The sequence below is a fragment of the Poecilia mexicana genome, unplaced genomic scaffold, assembly GCF_051168715.1.
Source record: "Poecilia mexicana isolate PSO_F unplaced genomic scaffold, ASM5116871v1 scaffold_18, whole genome shotgun sequence".
Lineage (NCBI taxonomy): Eukaryota > Metazoa > Chordata > Actinopteri > Cyprinodontiformes > Poeciliidae > Poecilia > Poecilia mexicana.
In genome coordinates this window covers 4,986,044-5,007,620 of record NW_028263387.1, presented here as the reverse complement: position 1 = coordinate 5,007,620, position 21,577 = coordinate 4,986,044, and the positions used below count along the sequence as shown (strand labels likewise).

At 38.6% G+C, this 21,577-nt stretch overlaps 1 protein-coding gene and 1 long non-coding RNA gene across 3 annotated transcripts; both read left to right on the top strand.

Annotated features, from left to right (window-relative positions):
• The first annotated feature begins 1,537 nt into the window (after positions 1 to 1,537).
• Positions 1,538 to 3,434, top strand: LOC148153877 (uncharacterized). The gene is made up of 3 exons (XR_015766165.1): positions 1,538 to 1,641; positions 1,863 to 1,957; positions 2,134 to 3,434. It is a non-coding gene; the product is annotated as an uncharacterized LOC148153877 (long non-coding RNA).
• Positions 3,435 to 5,035: 1,601 nt separating this feature from the next.
• Positions 5,036 to 21,393, top strand: LOC106931714 (equilibrative nucleoside transporter 2). 2 transcript variants are annotated; one of them, XM_015009991.2, is made up of 13 exons: positions 5,036 to 5,253; positions 11,196 to 11,244; positions 11,385 to 11,466; positions 12,618 to 12,760; positions 12,844 to 12,986; positions 13,073 to 13,207; positions 14,147 to 14,244; positions 14,392 to 14,461; positions 15,567 to 15,739; positions 15,836 to 15,941; positions 16,036 to 16,121; positions 17,064 to 17,263; positions 18,558 to 21,393. In XM_015009991.2, the coding sequence occupies exons 2-13, from the start codon at positions 11,213 to 11,215 to the stop codon at positions 18,667 to 18,669; spliced, it is 1,380 nt and encodes a 459-aa protein (XP_014865477.1). In that variant the 5' UTR covers positions 5,036 to 5,253; positions 11,196 to 11,212; the 3' UTR covers positions 18,670 to 21,393. The 2 variants fall into 2 exon arrangements, with proteins under 2 accessions (XP_014865477.1, XP_014865476.1); XM_015009990.2 differs by having other exon boundaries at positions 11,193 to 11,244.
• The last annotated feature ends 184 nt before the right edge of the window (positions 21,394 to 21,577 follow it).

Sequence of the window (21,577 nt, the reverse complement as noted above, 5' to 3'; positions counted from 1 at the left end):
GCCGCACCCATCCCCCTCTCCTCCTCATCGGGTGAAAGCATTTTATCAGTGATCGGGGGTTATCACATTTTAAATTAAGCACTGTAGAGGATAGTCGGTGGTGATTCCTTTCTGTACATTTTCTTACTTGTCCATAAAAATTCTTACTGACTGTTTGTGTGTGATATTGACACAAAAACATCTACAACTTACTACAAGGAGTGGAGCGGTCCACCCCCACTATTTACATGAGTGGGATGTCCCAACCACACACCCACTTTGCTGTTGGCTTGTTTGCAAAAGATGTTAATTCAATGTTGAATTATGATCACAAAGGTTGATGACAGATGGTGGATAAACCATCAAACAAGCACATATGATTTTAACTGATGGCTGATTGACAGGGTTTTGCTGAACTGAAAACATGCAGGTCAGCTTTCCTTGAGGACCGGTGTCTCATCAATTTTGAATCCAAGTATGTTGTTTGTTGTTCCTTCTCACCTCCTCCTCATCTCCCCCTACACTGAAAAAAGTGATTTTGGAGAGTGGTAAATATGATCTAAAAAAATCATATAAAATGTAATAGATTTTTTCAGTTAGCTAAGGAATTATAAAATAATGGGTAAATTATACATATGCTACCCATTCGTTAACAGTAAAAACCTGTTGCATAGGAAAATAGAGTAAAATATACCCCCGAATCTTGAGTCCGGTGCACGCGTCCTGATCCACACTCCGTACCAGTAGGTGGCGGTAATGCACACCATTAAGTTGTGCATTACTTAATGGTGTGCAGAAGAAGTCCGTTTTTGAATGAGCGGGACAGGGAACTCTGGATCCTCTCTGCCATCGAACCGTGAGCTGAAGGTAAGCTATTTGTGAATAATAGCGCGAAGGCAAATTGTAATATTTGAAATGAGATATTTCACTTCACTTATATTCAATATGCATCTGTGTAACATGCCATTACTTGAAATCAAAGTTTGAATCTGTCCCTGGTGCCACCATGACCGTTAACTGTCTGGACAACTAAGTTGCAATGAAATGTGTTCGCGGTGTGCTTTTTACAACATTAGCTAGCATGCATGACTGTGTCTGACCGCTGGTTTTAAGGTTAGAAACTAGTCAACTCCAGCTTTTTCTAATATATTGAATGGGCGGATGTTTAGGATAGATTGTAAAGGGGATAGTTCAGCTTTTGCCGAGTGTGGTTAAGGTATAATGGTCATTAAGTATCTGCAGGTCTCTGCTCCCACTTCACGCTGCACCGAAATACACTGCTGTCAATGAGGAACAATTCATTAGTGTATTTTCGCCTCAGTCTTAAAATACTACTATACTAATATGTCGCCAACATATGAAATGACTGACGTGTTTTATGTTGTTTACCTGTTAGCTCTGTTAGCTCCCTTAACATGGCAGCTGGAGTCGGTCTCCGCCGCGGTCTGTTTAAAAACAAAATGATCCGCTCTCCAGATTACCTGCATGCCCATGCCTATGAGATCTGGTCTCATTTAAAATGTTATTTTTGTCCTTTTATTACCTAGATCAAGGAAGATTTCAGACGTATCACTACATTTTCGTGGAGGAGACATTCATGCTAAAGCTGCGGTCTAAAGAAGGGGCTGCTGGTTCCAAGATGCGCTGGACACTATAAATGACGTATGTTATTTTACTTTTTTTCCCACAAATATGTCATTATTGATATACGTGAATTAAAAGTGAAATAATTTGTAAAGAATTGCTTTGTTGTGAACAAAGTTGAGCTCCTTACCAACTTAAACTACCCTTTTTTTTTTTTTTTAGCAATTCTGTCTTACTGTATGTAATTCTCTCCCCACTCTCCACTAACAGTCTTTTCAGTAAATTGTATCTCCCTACAGACACAGAGCATTGAGAAAAAAAAAGGGATGCAGTTGTCTGCTGCCTCATTAACTACCTTGGTGAAAGACTAGAAGATATTTTCCATGACTGCCAGGTATGTCATTGATAACAGATGATTGTTTAACTCAAGGGATCCTCTCTCCCCTTTTCCTTTTATCTTCTAATCACTCCCCTTTGCTCTCCTTTAGATAAGTTGAAATGTATTGAAACAGCATCTTCAATTAAATTAATAATGTGTATCTTCTTTGTTTCTTTCTTTTTAACATGTAGGAATGTGAGGACTACACAGACAAAACAATGAAGGTGATCGTGATGCACAACATCATGGCTGAGGAGGATCCATCAGATGTGTCTAGTGATTGAGGGAAACCAAGTGATGGAAGGATGTGGAAGCTGAACAAAGGCATGTGTGCTGCTGATGGGACTGATATATGCCCTCAATCTTGACTATCCAAAGCAGCTCAAGAACACATTTGAAGCTTTTCAAAAACTTTTTTTGGAATTTGATGGGGTAAAACTACTGAAGAAGGTCCACAGCCTCAAAACCAAGCTCATGCAATAGACATACATTTCCCCTCTCGTTCCAAGAGGATCTTTTGTCTGGACAGATATTTTTAATGGAGTATAGTTTTATATTTTTGTCCTCTTCCCTTCTCTGCTCCACACACAGACACAGAAATATATGTACAGATGGATACATAAGTATGTGGCAGCCTCTCTCAGCCCACTCCATTGTTCTCTGATTTCTCCACATTAACAGAACTGGTAAAGCAATAGAAACTGGCCAGTCTGGTCAATACCACTGAGTGAATCCTGAAGAATTTTGAACTCTCCCTCTTTCCCTCCCCATTTGTTTTCTTTTATTCTCATCCTATCTCTGAGAGTGAGAGCAAGCACAGAAACTAAAGAATGTTGATTTTCTGATTTGTCTTTATCCAGAAGTTTGATACTGTACACACACAAACAATCTCATAGAGTTTGTGTGTGGATTTTGTGGCTTTTAAAATAGAATAAGGGGTCTCTGAAAGTGTTGTTCGCACTGACAAATTATCAAGAAAGAAGATTTGAAGCCATTAGCATAGTGAGTTATAAAACGGGTTTATTCATTGAAATGTTGTGTAAAGCTGTTGTACTGCACTTTATTAATTTTTTGGATAATTTAGTGTATTATTGCTGCTTATAAACAAGGCAGTTCAGTTATTTGTGTATAAATACACCTGCAGATTGCTGATTTGCTCAGTCACTGTTGTATGTGGCTGAAGAAACACAAGTAAGAGTTTAGATACAATAAAATCTTCATGTGACTGGACATCCATTGCACCTCTGCTCTGATCACCTCACTTCTTTCATTTTCTCTTCTCTCCTCACTTCTCCTTTTCTCTGATCTACTCCTTTCTTATTGAGCAGTCTGGATGTCCTAAAACAGGAATATGTTTTATTGTCCAACATTTGAAGTTGTTAGGTTATAACGCAGGTTCATTATTTGTAATGTTCTGTGACACTGTTGTGCTGCAATTTATTCTGTGTTTCTGTTTTTGATGACTTTATGGATTAAAAACATTGAAAAGGTGTATGATCTGAATGTCTTTTTTGGGGGTAAATCTTACCTTCTCAGAATAAGTAATGGTTATTAACTGATTTTAATTAACCTTTATTTGTAAACATCAGGTATTACCTACTAGCAAACAAGACATAGTTTTACCTAATTTAGCTGAGTAAGTAGCTGTTGAATATATACATAAATATGAGGTAAATTTTACCCAATTTCTTTAAGTATTTCATATATTTTTTGTTCAGTTATTTTATACTCAATATATGGTACTAAATTTACCACAAAAGAGTGGATGCAAATTGTTACCTCAGATTTATTAGGTAAATTCTATAGCTTACTTTTTTCAGTGTACTTGCCCCCAGAAATCTGCATGTAGATCCACATTCAGATGATGGTTGAATCAACATTGATTCAATATAAAGTCAACACAAATGTGTATGTAGATCCACATTCAGATGATGGTTGAATCAATATTGATTCAATGTAAAATCAACACAAATCTGCATGCAAATTGACATACAGATGATGGTTGAGTCAATGTTGATATGGTGTCAGATATGGTTGAAACCCTAACGTTGATTCAACATGCAAGTCACCGACCACTTTCAATTCCGTTTCAATGCCAGGCTTCAATGTAGGTTCAATGTCTCTGCCTGATATTGTTTCAATGTTGTTTCTGCAATCGGTGCACCCCTACTTGTTATCTGTGGTAAAATATTTTGAATTTGAATGATGACGCATTTGCCACAAGTTAAGGGGAAGACGGTTCAGCAAAATGACTTTGTAACAAGGCAGTTGGGCTTTAAACTTTCGTGAAGCACGGAGATGCGTAGGTAAATTAGCATCTGCACTGTCTGGAGATTTACTCTCATTTGTTGTAGCTGCTAGCTCCACCAGCAGGGGGCGCAGAAAACCAGGATTTCTGTTTTATGATGGAAACAGTTTATCCTTGAGTTTCTCTTTTCCCATGGAGGATATTTTAGTGTAACCCTCTGCGCCATCGCAATGTTCCATGAGCAATCCCCGCACAGAAATATGATAGAGATAAATTCACATAGCAGAAAAGCTTTCCACCGACATGCTGTTATTTGAGTAATTTTAAGAAATCTATATTAATTTGACAATGAGCAACAAAAAAAAATTCTGAGGAGACCTTGCAAGGAAAAATAATTATTATAAGACCAAATTCAGATAGAAGAAAATGCTATAGACATTATCAGGGATTTGTTGTTTTTCCTCAATTGTTGTTATGATGAAACATTAGACTGACATCATTTTAACGACAAAGTTGATGAAAACAAAAAACTCTTATTTCACCTGATAATCGTACATTCATGTGCGGTACTGACGAACCCCTAAACTACAACCGGAACTGGAACTCTGTAGATTTTCAAAAGAATAAACTCACATTTAGACCATTAGATTCTGACATTTAATAAATTAATTCTGAAGAGCGGTGCCTCCCTCACATGTCTGACGTGGAATATACGGAGCTTTATGGTTTTCTCCTGTGACGAACAGAAGAGGTTTGACCGACCTAGCTGGTTTATAATGGAGGTAGAACTGAATGTCCTGTGCTCGAGGCTTTGTGTGAATCGACCGCCAGACGGAAGTGATTTTTTTTCCCCATTAAGTGGGGAGGAGTTAGCTGACACGACTGCGCTGTTAATGGAGTCTGCATTTTATTCTGCCGCAGTTTGTCCGCCACGTGTTTAGACAGAAACAGAGTTTATAGTTTTATTTTCTACTCAGTCGCATCAGACCGTGTAGATAGTAAACAGCTCGCGATGAACGGCGGGAACATTATAGAGACATAGTAACGGGAACATTTCCCCAAGGTGAGTCTCTCTGACACTTCGGCATCATGTTAGCTAAGATTGGCGTGGAAACATGAGCCCGAGCTACTGCTAAACTCCTAAGTTTTAATTAGAAATATTAAATAAATTGTCAAATTAGTTAGTTATTTAGTTTCCTGTGGTCTGGGTGATGAAACATCTCACGGCTTAGGTTCCCTCTGTTATGAATCTCATTATTATGTGTTTGAACTGACGGATATTAATATATTTATGATGAATTAACATTAACATCCAATTTATTATTTTGTGGATGAAGTTGATAATGTTACTTTCTTAAATTAGCCGAACAGGTGCGCATAAGGGCGTATTTAGAAAAAAGGGCCTCTGGGCGGGCTAGAGCCAGTTTTGGTTCCCCATTAGAGAGAGAGAGAAAAAAGAATAAAGCATTTTACTCACACAAATTACAGTACGTTAATAGGCAGGCCTACACATCAACAAGTTTAAAACATCTCTTGTGAGATAACTCCATGTTGGTCCCCAAAATGAACTATAAAATCAGAATTTCCAAATGAAAGCATGCATCCATTACAAACATATCCTAAATCTTTGAACCCACAAAAACTTATGGGCCCCGTTGGCCTATTTTAAACAGTTAACATGAGCATGTGTCTCCTCAATGACACGTTTTTTGTTGGATAAAGATGTTGGACTGGTTTGTCATGACACATGATATTAAGTTTCTTTAGCACTCCTAGTTACAGATAATCTTTTTACAGTCCTACTGTAACTATCTCATTGATCCATCATTAGATGGGAACTTCAGTATTACTCTTTCACTTTAAAATAAAGTTTATTCTACAGTTTAGCATCATTGTATTAATAGCAACAAAGCATCTTAATGATCGGTGAAACATCTGAACTTTTGGTTCACATCTGGATGTTTCTGATGAAACAACTTTTATGAAACTTAATGCAGACAAATTAATGCGCTCTGAGATTTTTATCTCATCACGGGTTCAAAACCGTGAAAACTGTTAAAGCTTGAAACTATTGTCTGTTGTAAAACTGCAAGCAACATGTCTGTGTCGTAGCTGACATGACATGGAACCTGATGAGTGTGATGATGTTGGGAAATCATGACAGTTTCAAGATATCATGGTATCCATGGGAACATTTAATATTTAAGATAGAAATGCACCAGTTTCCTTAATGCTGCAAAACTCATTTAAATGAGTTGATACAAATGGATAAATGTAATCTAACAAGTATGTTATTTTTTTTTTATAACAGAGCTGTATCCAGATAGATTTAGTTGCTAAGTTATTATTATGGAAGGGTTTGACTGATGAGCAAGGAAATAAATACAGGTGCAATGTCTCTTTAAAATGATAGTTTCTTGTAAAAAATATGTCCCTCTGACAAATTGTGACAATTTATTACAGGGATTGGAATATTTTCTGTCTTTGACTGTCTTATTATTACTTTTTTTTTTTTAACAACAAATGACAAACTGGAACTGGAAGACGTTAAACAAGTGATGTTTTCAGAGCACCATTTGAACAATAGAGCAGCATTATTAAAATGGTGCTCTGAAAACCCAGCAATAAAATCTTAATTAAATGAATACGTTGGGACAGGTTTACTTCAGGCTTCCTCCTCCGATTAAAGTTGGGTTGGGCTCAGACATAATGTCTAACGACTCGGTCCGGGTCGGGTCGGGTCCGATCTAAACTTTAGTGTAGGTTTCTCCTGTAGATGCGAACCAGGACGAAGTTGTGAGGCTGCGTGCTCAGACCCCAGCAGGTGAAACGCTTATTATTTATATGGAGTCGGTTCAGATAATTGTTCAGTCTGTTTTTTTTATCACTGCGGAGAAAAAGTTGGTTATCTTCATCTGCTTGATTAATGTGTGATAAGGTCTGGATTGTCTGTTCAACTTGTTGAATATTAAATGTAACAGAATAGCCCATGTTGATATAATATAAAAATAGACAGATAAAAATAGAATGTGACGGAGTACTTCTGACGCCGTCAGTCAAAATGACGGACAACAAAAAAGTGGAGTGCGACGTCTGACTCGGTTTTCTCACCAGATACTTTGTTTTGACGTTACTGTTGTGACCTTTCTTGTCTATGCAAGAAAATAAATGTGTTTGAATGAGAGAATATCTCATTATAATAAGGAAGTTTCTCATTTTGACTTGCAGTCCTAGATTTTAGACGCTACATGTAAAATATGTTATATAAAATATTATGAATGTAGGAGGATTTCAAAGCCCAAATGTGATCCTTTGAAATAAACTGTAAGCTTTTTATCCGTGCTTGTGTGAAGAGAAGAGCTGTGCTGGCATGAAACAAGATCCCACTTGTTCTGTGTGGCATCTTAAGGTAAATATGGGAGGATCTCGTCCAGATTTATTAAGGGATCATCTTAATCTTTTTATTTGCTTCATGTAACAACAGAAGCTAACTGAGTGAAAGTTAGTGGTTTGAGGTCAAAAAGCAGGACAAACTCAGGTAATGTTGTCACTGTTGCTAAGAGCAGAAAAAGAGATGAGTAAATAACCAGAGAGGTTCTCACACTCATTGAATATTCAGCCTGAAATCTCAGGGGTTTTTGTTTTTTAAATTGAGAGAAAAAACATCTGTATGAGGGGAGAAAAGAATTCATTCAAATATGGATAGTGAGAGTTTGTTCAGCTGATCTTGAGATTGTCAGCTTGAAATCCAGCAGGTTGTAGGATCCTATGATGTCTGATGCAGACAGGTCAGTCGGTATAAACGAAATGGAATCCACAATAAAATGTGGATTTTTGCATTACTGGGTGATATTGATGAGACGGGCAGGATATTCTGTAGCTCTGGGTGATATGGCTATGATTATCCATAATTGTCAATATTGATAATTATAGATTAGATTTTTGTTTTAAAAATCTGAAATGCTGCCAAATGTTACTTTTTCTGCTTTATCCTTAACTTCCTCTCTAGCTGTTTTACTCACTTTCTCCTCTCACCGCACAATTTTGGACGTATTTTCTATTGATATTAAGTGTTTTTTTTGATAAATATTATTTAGTTTCTGTAGTGTTTTGGCCACTTTGGCTCCCGTACCCACTGTTACCTGGTTACGGTGGGCTCTCCACTCCTTTCTACACACAGAATGAATTAGTCACCAATGGCAAAAAAAATACTCTGAAACACCAACATCTTCCCAAGAAAATAAATGCATCACTCAAAGCTCAGAGCAAGATTCAGGGCCAGAGAGTTTTCTGAAACGTACAGAAACATTTTCTGTACGTTTTGTCGGCACACGGTTGACCGGAGGAGCGAGGATACGATGATTACATGAAAACATGGAGAAGAAGCTAGCTAGCTGCAGCTAGTCACCGTGTTCTGATGAACTACAGCAGTTTGTTTGGTTGTGAAACAGAATAACAATAAATGTTGACTTCTTGCTATTCACTTCTTCATTTTTAGTCATTCACATCATTATTACATACTGTTTGGGTTCATAAATAGCTAAAATGGAATTCAGAAAAATGAAAACAGAAAAATTGAAGTTTTGGGCTGGAGGGGGGAATCAAATGGATTTCATAGTTTGTCAGATTCTGCTTAAAATACATAATTAGTTCTGCTTTGTTCTGACTGTTTGTAGTAAAACATGCAGATAATGTGGGTCAGAAGAGTTGTTTTTTAGAAGGGACCGGAAGCGTTTCAAGCAGCTATTAAAGGGGTTGGAGGCCTTCAGACTGTCTCCTTTGAGGCGGTTTGTCCTTGAAAGACACAAACAGCTGCCTGTCCGTCCCCCTGCTAGAACAGTGTATCATTAATCCCTTGTGGGATTTCTCTGTCATTGGCTCCAGAAGGACAAAGCTTTGGGGAATATTAAAGCCGGAGGCGGCGACTTTCTGAGCTTTGCCTTTATGTTTTATTAGAACACCAGGAGTTTTTATCACCTTTGTTTTTCCCTGGTTCATAATTTACGAGCTCATTTTAATTAGTTCTACTTGACTTTATCTTACATGCTGTGAACTAAAGTTATGAGTTCTGAAAAAACCTATTTCCTGGTACTGACTACTTCCTGGAAAAGAGAAGCTAATGTGAGTCACTGTGATTAAACATTCAGGTTCTTTGTGAATAGTCCCAAGGTCATTTGAAGTGCATACATGCGTACTGCATTGTGGTGTTTGAATGATGGAGACATGCGTGTTTACTTTTCCATGACTGACTCCTGCACTTTCGTTGGTTAGAAACAGGAAAACTGAATGCTGACAAATGAGAAAAGAACAGATGATTCTGTGAAAATCGGTCAAAAATCAGGAAGTTATTGAACCTTCGGTTCGTTTCCTGTTTCAACTGGAGGAAATGTTCACTCCTGATGTTAGTGGGATTCTGCTCTGTCGATTTCATTTATATGTTACTTTGTTACAATCGGATGTAACAAAGCAAGGGCGTAGGTTCGGTCTAAGTTTTGGTGGGGACCTTGACACCCCCCCGGCAGCACAGTGAAATGCCCAAGAGCACCGAACATTTTTGAGAAGGGGGGGGAAACCACATTGGCTTAATAACCCCCTCCCCCCAACCATAACCATATCATACATCTTGTGTATACAACCAGATACAGTCATCAGCAGATCAGTTCAAGAACACTTTACTTTTTCCTTTACAAAATTCAGCAAACGTTACAAGTAAGATCAAAAGAAATATCCTCTGGATACAGCAAACACAATTGCAGATAAGAAGAAATCAATAATAAAATAAAAAAGAAAAAATATTACATAATTAACAGACCTATTCTACATCACATTCAGTGCTGACCTTACTAAACACCGGACTTTACAACAAATGCGTTGCGTGATAGATATCTAACTTATGGGTCCACTCACTGTACTTACAGCCGACGTAGCGAAATAACTTCTAATGTCTGTCCTTTTCTTTTTTGGTGGCGACATGGTCTCGGAGACTCAGAAGGAGATGCGTGTGCCCAGCTAGCCGCCGCCTTTTGCAGCTAATCAAAGAACGTCCGACGATTCAACTGACTCCCCCTCCCCCCACCCCCCCACAGCACCGTTCCGACACGGTCTCGGAGGCTCATAATAAATGTCAAACTAAGAAGCTTCCGTTCCGCGCACCGCCTGTTGCTGCTAATCAAAGATCGTAGATCCACGTTCTTTGAGCCAATATGGCAAAAATTGGTCGGGACTTTTTCATATCCCGTGAATATTGGTCGGGACATGTCCCTACCGTCCCTACCCAAACCTACGCCCATGTAACAAAGTGTCTCACATAGGTTTGAAACAACCAAGAAGAAAGTAATACTTGATTTGATGATTGGAATAAAATATGATCTGGAATGTAGAAAAACAGACATAGATGTAAATAAAGTAGAAAAATGTACAGTGTAGGACACAAAACCATTTATTCTGACAATTTGGGAAATGGGTAAACCATATTGTTTAGAAATGCACGGATTGCAGTTTTTTGGCTGGTGCTGATTCTGATCTTCGCCGATGCCAGTTTGTTTGTTTTTTGTTGAAAAAGTCACTAAGTCAGCAACAGTGGGGTGACCATCATGAACCACTCATGTTCAGACGAGACGCGGTAGGCGGGTCTGTTGGTCAGTCCTGATGTTGCATTGTATTTATGAAATCTTCAGTAATAAATGCATTAAAATCACATGAATGAAGCATGAATGAAGCAAGACCAATAAATGTAAAAAACATCTATAACATGATGTGAGTTAAGTACCAGAAATAATGTGTTAAAAAATTTGGGCGAACCTAAGAAAAAAAGTTGCATAGCAGCCTGTAGCTGAACAGAAAACATCTTGATGACTTTATGACTAAGTGACTAAATATGCAAGTACCTTTTTTTTTTAACAAACATTCAGTGGTAATAGATTTCAACCTTGAAATCCATAAATACTTTGTTATAATATTCAGAATTTCACAGATTGTAATGTTTGTTTTATTTAATTTCAGCAGAAACTCCAAACATCACTATGACGGGCCGAACCGACACTCCACAGGACCGGTGAGTGAAACACCAAACTGTCGCTTCATCTTATTCATAAAACCAACATGGAGTCTGTTGCTGAAACTTCTGGTTTGTACATCCATCTATCTTTCTCTCTTCTTTCTCCCACTGTCCCCGTTTCCTCCCATAATCCCTAGGTTCTGCTTGGTGGGAATCTTTTTCTTCATTCTAGGCCTGGGAACGCTGCTGCCATGGAATTTCTTCATGACTGCCTCACTGGTAAGAAGAAGTGAAACAGTTTCCATAGAGATGATGTATTTGACAGAATGTAAATAACAGGATGTGGGTCCAACAGCGTTTTACTTTGAGAAAATGGAAGGAGAGGGATCTCTAGAACAGGAAATGTGTTGTAAAGCAAGCTGTAAACGACTCTGTCCTCAATCAGACCAAAAATGATCAGCATCATCCTGTAAGGTCTACATCAGAAAACTGGCTGTCCGGAGTCGAGTTTAGAAAACAATAAGCAGCAGAGGCTCTAAAAGTCAAACAGCTTCAGTTAATGACTGGAAAGAATGAGAGGCTGGCTACATTTTAAACTGATGGTGACAATGTTGCCATAACTCTGCTATCAAACGAGTCGTCTGACTGTTCTAAAGACATGGCTTTGGAAAATGACTCCTACGACACAAGAGGCATTTCTGGTTACATTTCAAACTTTTTTTTTTTTTGTAGCATATCTCGAACAAAATGTCTCTTGATGGAAAAGAGTCAGAACAAAACAGTCTGTTGACGACGTGCATGATCCAGGGAAAGGGAAAAGGAGGCATGCTTTTTCTTCCTTGTTTACCAATGCATACTGAAAGGAGTAATGAGCATCTTTTGCTAACCCAAAATAATATCCAGTTTCAACCTTTTGCTTTCAGTTTTACCTCATTAGTTAAAAGTTCACATAGGTAAGTTAATTATTAATTGATTAGAGAACAAATGGCATCTCTCCAGACATAAAGATCAAATGGGTGTCGGCGGCGCTGATTTATGTTTTCACATCCACCTGAATAATGTGCAGTTGCACCACTGTATACAGCAGCATTCTTCGGTCAGAGGCTCTATTACATTCACTGCAACACTGACTGCTTGTGGAGATCCTTTCATCCACAATGACTCTTTGAATATACTTGGACGATTTGAGTTGGATTTGATTTCCATTCAAAAATCAAGTATTTTTAAATAAAGTATTTTTGAATAGAATACTGGAGGAAAACCTGCTAAAAAATTTTGGTTTTGGATCAGAGTTTCACCTTCCAGTAGCAGAACAACTTTCAGTATCAAGTTAGAGGTACAACAGAATGATTTAGATCAAAGTCCAGCTCTGTTTCCACATGTCGAGTTTAAATAAATGGTCAGATTTGACTCCTGCTCTCTGTCGGCAGTACTTCCAAAGCCGCCTCAACAACACGGAGACGGGGAACGAGACGGTGGTCAGGAAGGAGTATCACTTCAACAACTGGATGACCTTTCTGTCCCAGCTGCCCCTGCTGGTCTTCACCCTGCTCAACTCCTTCATGTACCAGAGGTCAGTGCTAACAGGCGGCGCCGCCCCAGGGGTGACCTGTCCATCCTGGTGCGACCCGATCGCCAAAACGTTTTCTGTTCCAGGATATCCGAGGCCATCCGCATCGCAGGCAGCCTCGTCTTCATCCTGCTACTCTTCATCCTCACCGCAGTCCTGGTGAAAGTGGAAATGCATGAGGAGGATCTCTTCTTCTCCGTCACCATGGCGACCATCTGGTTCATTAACTGTGAGTTTCTTTGTCTCGAGGTGTCTAGAAGCATCTGTTTTTTGTTTTTTTTTTGTTCGTGTTGTGATGGTGTTGCCGCTCCGCAGCGTTCGGCGCCGTGCTGCAGGGCAGCCTGTTCGGCCTGGTCGGCCTGCTGCCGCAGAAGTACAGCACCGTCTTCATGAGCGGCCAGGGCCTCGCCGGGACCTTCGCCGCCATCGCCATGCTGCTCGCCAAAGCCAGTGAGCCGCCCCCACACGCAAGCACATAACTCAGAACACCACTTGGTTGCCTAGCAACGCAGTAGAACTGCTGCAAATGGGCGCTTTCATTTAGGTGTTTTCAAGGAATGTGCTTGATGTTTACACTGCACAGTTTTGTAATAAAGTCAATCAAACGTTTGATTAAAAAACTGAATTTGAAAAACGTTTACAGTTGTAACCTGATTATTTTCATGCATAAATAAAAAGGCACATTTTTTACACACTGAAGTTAAATCAGACTAAACAAATCTTGTTTCACACTGCAAAAACACAAAATCTTACCAAGTATTTCCAGTCTAGTTTCTACTGCAAATATTTTAATACACTTCAAATAAGACAAAACTGACTTATGAGTAACTTTTTAGCTAAATATGGGAGCTTGTTTTGAGTCAATAATTCTTTAATATTGATGGAAAAGAACTAGTTATAAGTGAAATAATACTTTAAATGATAAGAAAAATGACTTGATTATATTTTTAAAAATCAATATTAATTATTAATTATTGTAAGTTAGTTTTGTCTTGTTTCTAGTGAAATAAGTTAGTTCTTCTATGAACCAGGCCACAGATACTTGGTAAGATTTCTTTTTGTGAAATAGTCTATTTCTCAAACCAGTCAGGTGTCTGTGAGAGAGATATACATTTTTAAAATATATTTTAGTTTACCTTACCTCTGCTGTAGAACATAGAATACTCACAATATATTATTAATATCTAATAAATGATATTGCATAATAGTGAACTGAAACTGTCTTTTTTTTCTTCTTCTTTTAGTTCATTTGTATAGTTTTCATCTCCAAAGTTTGAAAACTTAACTTGAAAATGTTTGGGGAAAAGCCTGCAAACCCTGATTAAAATCATTTTATTTCAAAGAACGTATTTCATGCTGAGTCTGGTTCTGTTCCCCGTTGTGACGCAGGCGATGCAGACCCTGAGTCTGCAGCTTTGGGTTACTTCATCACGCCGTGTGTGGGGACTCTGGTCACCCTGTTGAGCTACCTGCTGCTGCCACGCCTGGTCAGTACAGCACCGCCCCATTCAGACTGTAACCTTTAAGTTATGACAGTAAAAGCTGCTTCATCTGCCTGACTAATTCAGTTCTGCGCTGTTTTTATAGTGCTGTCTGGACTTGTTTGAGATTCCATTGTTGTTGTTTCTCTGCAGGAGTTTGCTCGGTTTTACCTGAACAGAAGCAGCAAGTATGAAGAAGGTACAACGGACAAGCTGCTGACTGGTGAGACTTTGTTTAGGCCGAGCAGAGTTGGGACGATAAATGTGTTGCTTCACAGTGTGACTGAATCAAATCAATTCACTGGAACATGATCTCATTAGGTTTGTTGACTCTCCGTTTATCCAGTTAAAAGCCAGACAAAGATGACTCTGTTAGAGGTCACACACACTCACTCACTCACACACTCAGTCACTCACATTTTCCATTCAGCTTCTAGCCCTGAGGTGCCTCCACTGACACGAATTAGACACAAGATATAAAGGATTTGATAAACCCAACCGGTCTGTATGAAAACAGAACTTTTTCACATTTTATCTCCTTACAACCAGAAACTTAAATATATTTTAGTGACATTTTATGTCACTAAAATATATTTACCAACACAAGGTGAAGTGAAAGGAAAACTTCACATTATTTCAAATTTAAACCTCTAAAATAATGTAGGTGTGTGTAGGCGTGTGTGTGTTTTTTATTCAGCTGGCTGAGTCAGTGTTTTGGAGAATTATGATGTTTTCACACCTGATGGTAGACGGGGAGCAAGATTGCAACTTTTGTTACATTTTCTGCTGTTGTGGTTTTCTTTCATTGCAACAAAAATGTATGAAAAACTTGTTCACCTCCTTGCCTGTGGTGGCGCTGCACCAAGAACCACTGGAAGAAATGACATGAAAACCTCTGAAGACATTTGGAGCAACTTCCTTCTTCATAAAATGAAGTGGTGTCAGATTTGAGCAGTTGTAGGTTTTCTCTTTTGTGTTTGGTAAAAATCCACAAGTCATTTCTTCTGCTAGCGCTAAATTAGCATGTTTGTTTTGGTTGTACTTACCCAGAATGCCCTGCACTGTAGTCCTCTTCCTGCTTTCGGAGCGGTCTCCAGTCCGCTTGGCGTTCACACATGCACTCGGACCACACCAGAGTTCACTTCAACCAAACTGAGACCTAGATTTGTATTTTTTAAGTGTTTGTCAGAGTTCAGTTATACTTTCACAAAGTGGACTTTTTAGACAAACAGACTGGAGTTGGACTGGAGCAGACAGACAGGACTGGTGTGAATGCACTGTTAGTTACAGCTGAACGAAAATCTTGACCAGAATGCTCTGAACTGCAGACGGAACCCCTCTGGAGAACGGGAAGCTAAACGGCCACGCTAACGGCGCGGTGGCCAGTGTAGCCCTCGACAGCAGCGGTCAGGACGAGGCCAAGCTGGAAACCAGTCCAGACAGGAGCAAGCAGGCCGACAGCTCTGCAGAAAAGGCCTCGGTGTTGGAGGTGTTTAAAAAGGTACGGGATGAAATTCTGGGCAAAAACAAAAAAAACTCCTGTTTTCTCTCTGCTGTTTCTTTAAACATACAAACCATTTTTATTTATATATCTCAGATTTGGGTGATGGCATTCTGCGTGACGTTTGTGTTCACCGTCACTCTGTCCGTATTCCCCGCCGTCACTGTCGACGTCAAAACAGCATTCCCACATGGAAAATGGGGTAAGAGTGAGCAGCGTCGATTCGGAGAAGATCTGTGTTCAACATGGAGCCAGTATATCGTCGTTTTACTCACTTAAATTGTCGCTCCTCTCAGGACACATCTTCATCGAGGTGTGTTGCTTCCTGGTTTTCAACATTAACGACTGGATTGGCCGGACCGTGACCACGTGGATACGCTGGGTGAGAACCTGACTGCAGCGTGGCTTCCCTAGAAAACAAGAATGACTCTGATCTTATCCAACCTGCTTCAGCTGGTCTCACTGTATTTGTTTATTTTACTACCTTCTTCTTTCTGTAATATGTATATTTGTTTTTACAGTGTGCTAAAAGAGAAGACTGTCTGTAAATATCATTTGCATGGGGTTTGAATACTGACAGCTCACAACATTTTATTAGACATCTGTTTCTTTTTTTAGCTTACTGACCGTTTATTTTTCTTTTTAGAGGGTCTAAATAGTCATTTTTGTTTGAAATGATAAAAGTTTTCTGCTTTTTTGATATGATCAATATGTTCAACCAGTTTTAGCCAGTATTTTTTCCTCCCATTTTCTTTCTTTATAAATTCAAACACGATGCTGTAAAGACAAACGTAAAAAATAAGAATCAGATGATCTAGCATGTTTATGTAGTGAAGCATCCCAGATATGCAAAAATGAAAAAAACGTTCTGAGACTTAGACGAAGGAAAATGATGAATAATTTTTCTTATAAATGAGAAAAGTGCCAATATTTAATGCAGCCAGCCCAGCTGTGTGTAGTTAATCTGTGATGGTTTATTAGTCTGGATGTGCTGTGGTGGCGCAGAGGTTAAGCACAGAACACATAAGGAGGCCTCAGTCCTCGACGTGTCTGTCGCTGGTTCGATTCCCGGCCTGGTGACCCTTGCCGCATGTCTTCTCTCTCTCTCTTTACCTACTTTCCTGTATTAACACTTTCAGATAAAGACCACTAGAACCAAAAAAAAGAGAACATGGCTGAACAAATTGCATCAGAATTTAGGAGATTAGCAACGCCTTTATTGGCCCTCCGTCATGCATGAGATAGACTTGGGTTTCAAAATGCCAGAGGAATCTCCCTGTGGGAGGATTATATGTGAAATAAACATTTGCTCTCTCCCCTGCAGCCTGGTAAAGAGTCGCGTGTGTTCCCGGCCCTGGTGGTCTCCAGGGTGATCTTCATCCCCCTGCTGATGCTCTGTAACGTCCAGAAGCGCTACTACCTGCCCGTCGCCTTCTCTCACGACGCCATCTTCACCCTCATCATGGCGCTCTTCTCCCTGTCCAGCGGTTACTTTGTGTGCCTCTCCATGTCCTACGCGCCGCAGTAAGTACACCACAGCAAGCTGCTGACCTCTGACCCCTGAACTCTGTCCCACTTGGTTCACAACTCCACCAGCTGCTCAGCTGTCAGCTAAACTGGAGATAAATCTGGAGGGAAATGATCTGCAGCCATTGTTGCTGTAATTGTGATTGACGTTCCTGGGTCGCCATGGTGATGTACAGTACAGATGGAAAGGATTTGTTCCCTTCCAGATTTCTTCAGTTTTCTGCTTTTCTTTTTGTTTGACACTCTTTAATATTTAAGATCTTCAAGCTAATTTTACTATCAAACAAAAATGAGCTGACTACATATGAAAGCAGGGGTGTCCAAAGTGTGGTGCGTGGGCCATTTGTGGTTTCTTCACTGATTCTGTGTGGTCCACTTTTTTTTTTACAATTCAATTTAATTGTTTTTCTACAATAAGTCTTAATTTTTCTACAATGCAAAATATTAAGTACAACACAAAGTGTTTGTCTTTTCACAGCTACGCTTCTTGCTTTCTCTTGAATTTCGTAAAATATAGAACCGCATTTATCGACTGACATCCATTCAGGAACAGACTTTTAAAAAATCTGCTTATAATTATATTAAACCTGGTTAAATACAGAGAGTCTTTCTGAAGAGAGTCACCCAAATCTGGTTCTTGCTGTTGGAAACAGGCTGATATTTTAGTCATCTCATCATTTAAGTCGCCATTTCAGCTCACATTTCTGAGCTTGGTTGACCTCTTCCAAGGTCATAACTCAGCATCTCAGACCAAAGTAAATCCACACTTTGACTAGGCCATATCATTTTTTGTCTCATTCAGATCAACTCTGTTTCTCACCTGTTCTGGAATTTACTTATTGCCTCATCTAAAAAAATCAAAAACATTTGAACTTTAAACAGTCAGACAGGTTCTGTGTGTGCATGATGGTCTGACTAATCAGGTCTGGATGCAACTTGGGAATGTTGCAGCTAATTCATGATTCAACAAGGCAGTTTTCATTTGAGGACTCCTCTTTATAAGGTTAATTCTGTCTGATATTAAGATTTATTTGATTAGCTCAAACAATAAAGGGACAAAGAAGCAAAAACAAAGATAGTTGATGATTTTCAAGAAGGCAGGAAAACATAAACTCTAAAATCTTCTCTGTAGTTTCCAAACACAACTATTGTTCTGATGCTACTGAATGAAAAATCTTTTTCTGTGCAACATAACTGAAAACTTGTGTGTATTTTAGTTATGTTAACACTGAACAACATAGTCTTTAGTGACTAGCGACTAAAATCAACTGGTTCTGTGGTGTTTCTCCAGACTGGTGGAGCCTAAAGATGCAGAGACTGCAGGAGCCCTGATGACCTTCTTCCTGGCCCTGGGTCTGTCCGTCGGGGCCGCCCTGTCCTTCCTCCTCAGGAGTCTGGTGTAGTTCCCATAGAAACAGCACGGTAACAGTATCGCCACACTCCTGAAAGGAGTGGCTTTCAGTTTCCTGTTTAAAAACAAATCCATTAGTTTTCATATTAAGTTCAGCTGGTTCTGCTCAGCATGTCGTTAAAGTGGAACAGAGAAACATTTCAAGACATTCGATTGAGAACAATCCGTAGATCATTCTGAAACCACGTCAGTTTTATGGGTTTTCATCACTTGTAGATGTTTGTTTTGAGACAAATATTTTTCTATTTTTTTATTTGTACATTGTTGTTTTGTAACAGGAAGTAAAGCTGAAGGGAAAAAAAAAAAAGATTTCTAAGCAGTACAAGGTAATTTGATGGTAAATCCTGCCATCTGGTGGCTAAAATGGTTACTGTGGGGCATGTTGCCATATTGACTAATCAGTACCAGCATTGTTTATCTTTGAGTTTATTTCCTCATCAAATTTTACTGGTGAGGTGCCATTTTTTTGTGTTCCAACATTCTTTCCCAGTCTGCTGGTTCCCATGGCTCCATGTGATCAGAAGCTTTGCTTATTTCCTGAGTAAAGACCAAGCAGCAGAGGGTTCATTTAGTTTCAAACTTTAAAAAAATGAATAACAGTTTTTCCTTATTCAAATTCCCCAATTTTATTTATTTATTTATTTAACATTTAAGTCTGAAATCTGAACTTTTTAACTGCTTAACTAACATTTGGGTTTTATCTAGAGATTCCACATCATCTGAAAAAAAAAAGAATTATGGAATCTATTTTTGTTTTTTCTTAAAGTATTGAAAATAAAATACTTTTTTAACCTTTGGAATGAGCCGGTTTTCAGTCGGAGTAAAAAGAACTGGTTTTATTTTCCCAGTCCGTCATAGAAACACCTGCTACCAGTTGTTTCAGTGGCAGATGAACTCTGTGTGCTTTACAGTGTGTGCCGACTCATGATGTTTTATTTCTCATTTTGACACCGCTGGAGTGTTTTGTTTGTTTACCACTAAAAATAATTTTCAGTGTGTTTATGTTCCTGTTTATGTCAACAATGTGGCAGCTGTTGCTTCAGCACATTTCCTTTACAATGGGATCAGAAGAAAAGCAAACAAAAAGCCTTGAAAGTGTCTGATTTTTGTGATTTATGCTGAGCTTCCATTTACTGTAAAATGGACCAACAACACAGTGAGGAGACGGCAGAACTTCCTTCAGTTAGATGAAGACTAATGCATGACATCCAGTTCCATCAGAACCGATGGAGGTTCTTAGAGACTTGAATGTTCTGGAGAAGTTTAGGATTCTGTTGCCTTAACACACGACCCGGGGTATGTTCCGGTTCCCACTTTGGAGATGACATGAAACTGTACAAGCAAAATGTTTTCGCATACCATCTGTATCCATAGAAACAGAATGCGCCCTGATGTTTTCAGTTCCAACCAAATGACCATGTAGTGATCCATTGTGCCGTTCACAGTAGAAACCAGTTTCAGCAAAGGGAATCTTTTTATTGTTCCTGCCAATAAATGAATCCCAACAATTCTGTGATGTCTGCTGGTTTATAAAGGAGTGTGACCCAAATCCTGCTCTTATTGCTGAGAAAATACTAAATGTTCTCTCGATTTTTCAAATTTACACCTCTATGGAAGTCCATTCCTGCCATGAAAGGAAAGTCATAATTTTGACATCAAAAATCATAATTATGAGATGGTCACACTGCTTCTCTACAGCATCTTATAGTTCTGACTTTAAAATGTGAAATTAGAACTTCTTGTTGGACATTTATTTATTTCTTTTATGGCATTAATGGCCTTCCATACAAAACAGTTTTGGATTTAGGATTCACACATCCCTTTCCAACACAAGATATGACTTCAAATAGTATTTTATTGAAAATTTAACTAGACTAATACAGAGAAAAATGACTCTAAATATTGCATGCCTGCAATAGCACAAAAATGTATTTATAAAAGATGTTATTTTATTAATGCCTTTGAGTACCTTTGACAAAGTTTGAATGAATGAAGTCCTCAGATTAGAAAATGAAAAACCTAATTTACATTAATTACACACTGATCTGAATGTAGATTATATTGATCCACATAACTAATGAAAACCCCAAACTCGCTTCATGTTAGAATATCATGAGACTGATAATATTTAATACAGAAATGTTCCGGTCTACATAGGTGACAGGAAAAACGGCAGACTTGACGCTTGAGCGTATTAATGGAAGATTGAGTGAAAGGACAAATGTTTTGAACTGATTGTGAGATGACTGAGGCTTATTGAGATCTGTAACCCCATGTTGCCTAGGTTACCAATCTGAATGTGAATTAAAACTTTGGTATAAATTGGCCAGTTACAATAAATCAATTAATCACAATAAATGAAAATGATCGACCTCATTCTAATTTATCGGCTTTATCGTTTCTTCCTTTTTCTCTGACTGAACAAAAAAAGGCTCACCTCCAGTTCTCTCCACTGACCCCTCTTCCTCGTTTCATTAGCATAAGGGAGGAGTGAACTATTGGACCAGGTAGTTGGATTTACCCATCTTTATCTAAATCTAATGATTACTGAAGGGAAATATACAGTCTTTGTAATCTGTACTCTTGGTTGAATGTAGTTTTTATTTCCACTTTGGTTTTATCTTTAGTTTTTATTCAAGTGCATTTTTTTTTGTTTTTGGATGTTTTACCTGTTAATTGTACTTTCGAAAATAAAGTGTATTTCTTTTTGTCAGGATGTGCTTTGCATTATTGTAATTACCAGTACATCAGTTTAAAAAGGTCTTAAAACAATATCGTTTAATTGCAATAATCTGAGAATTAATTGTTCAGGAAGATTTATCGTGACAGGCCTGGGTGTAAAGCCTTTTGTTTTGGGTGGTTTGTAGGGCTTAAAATGTAGCATTCACTGATCACTGGTT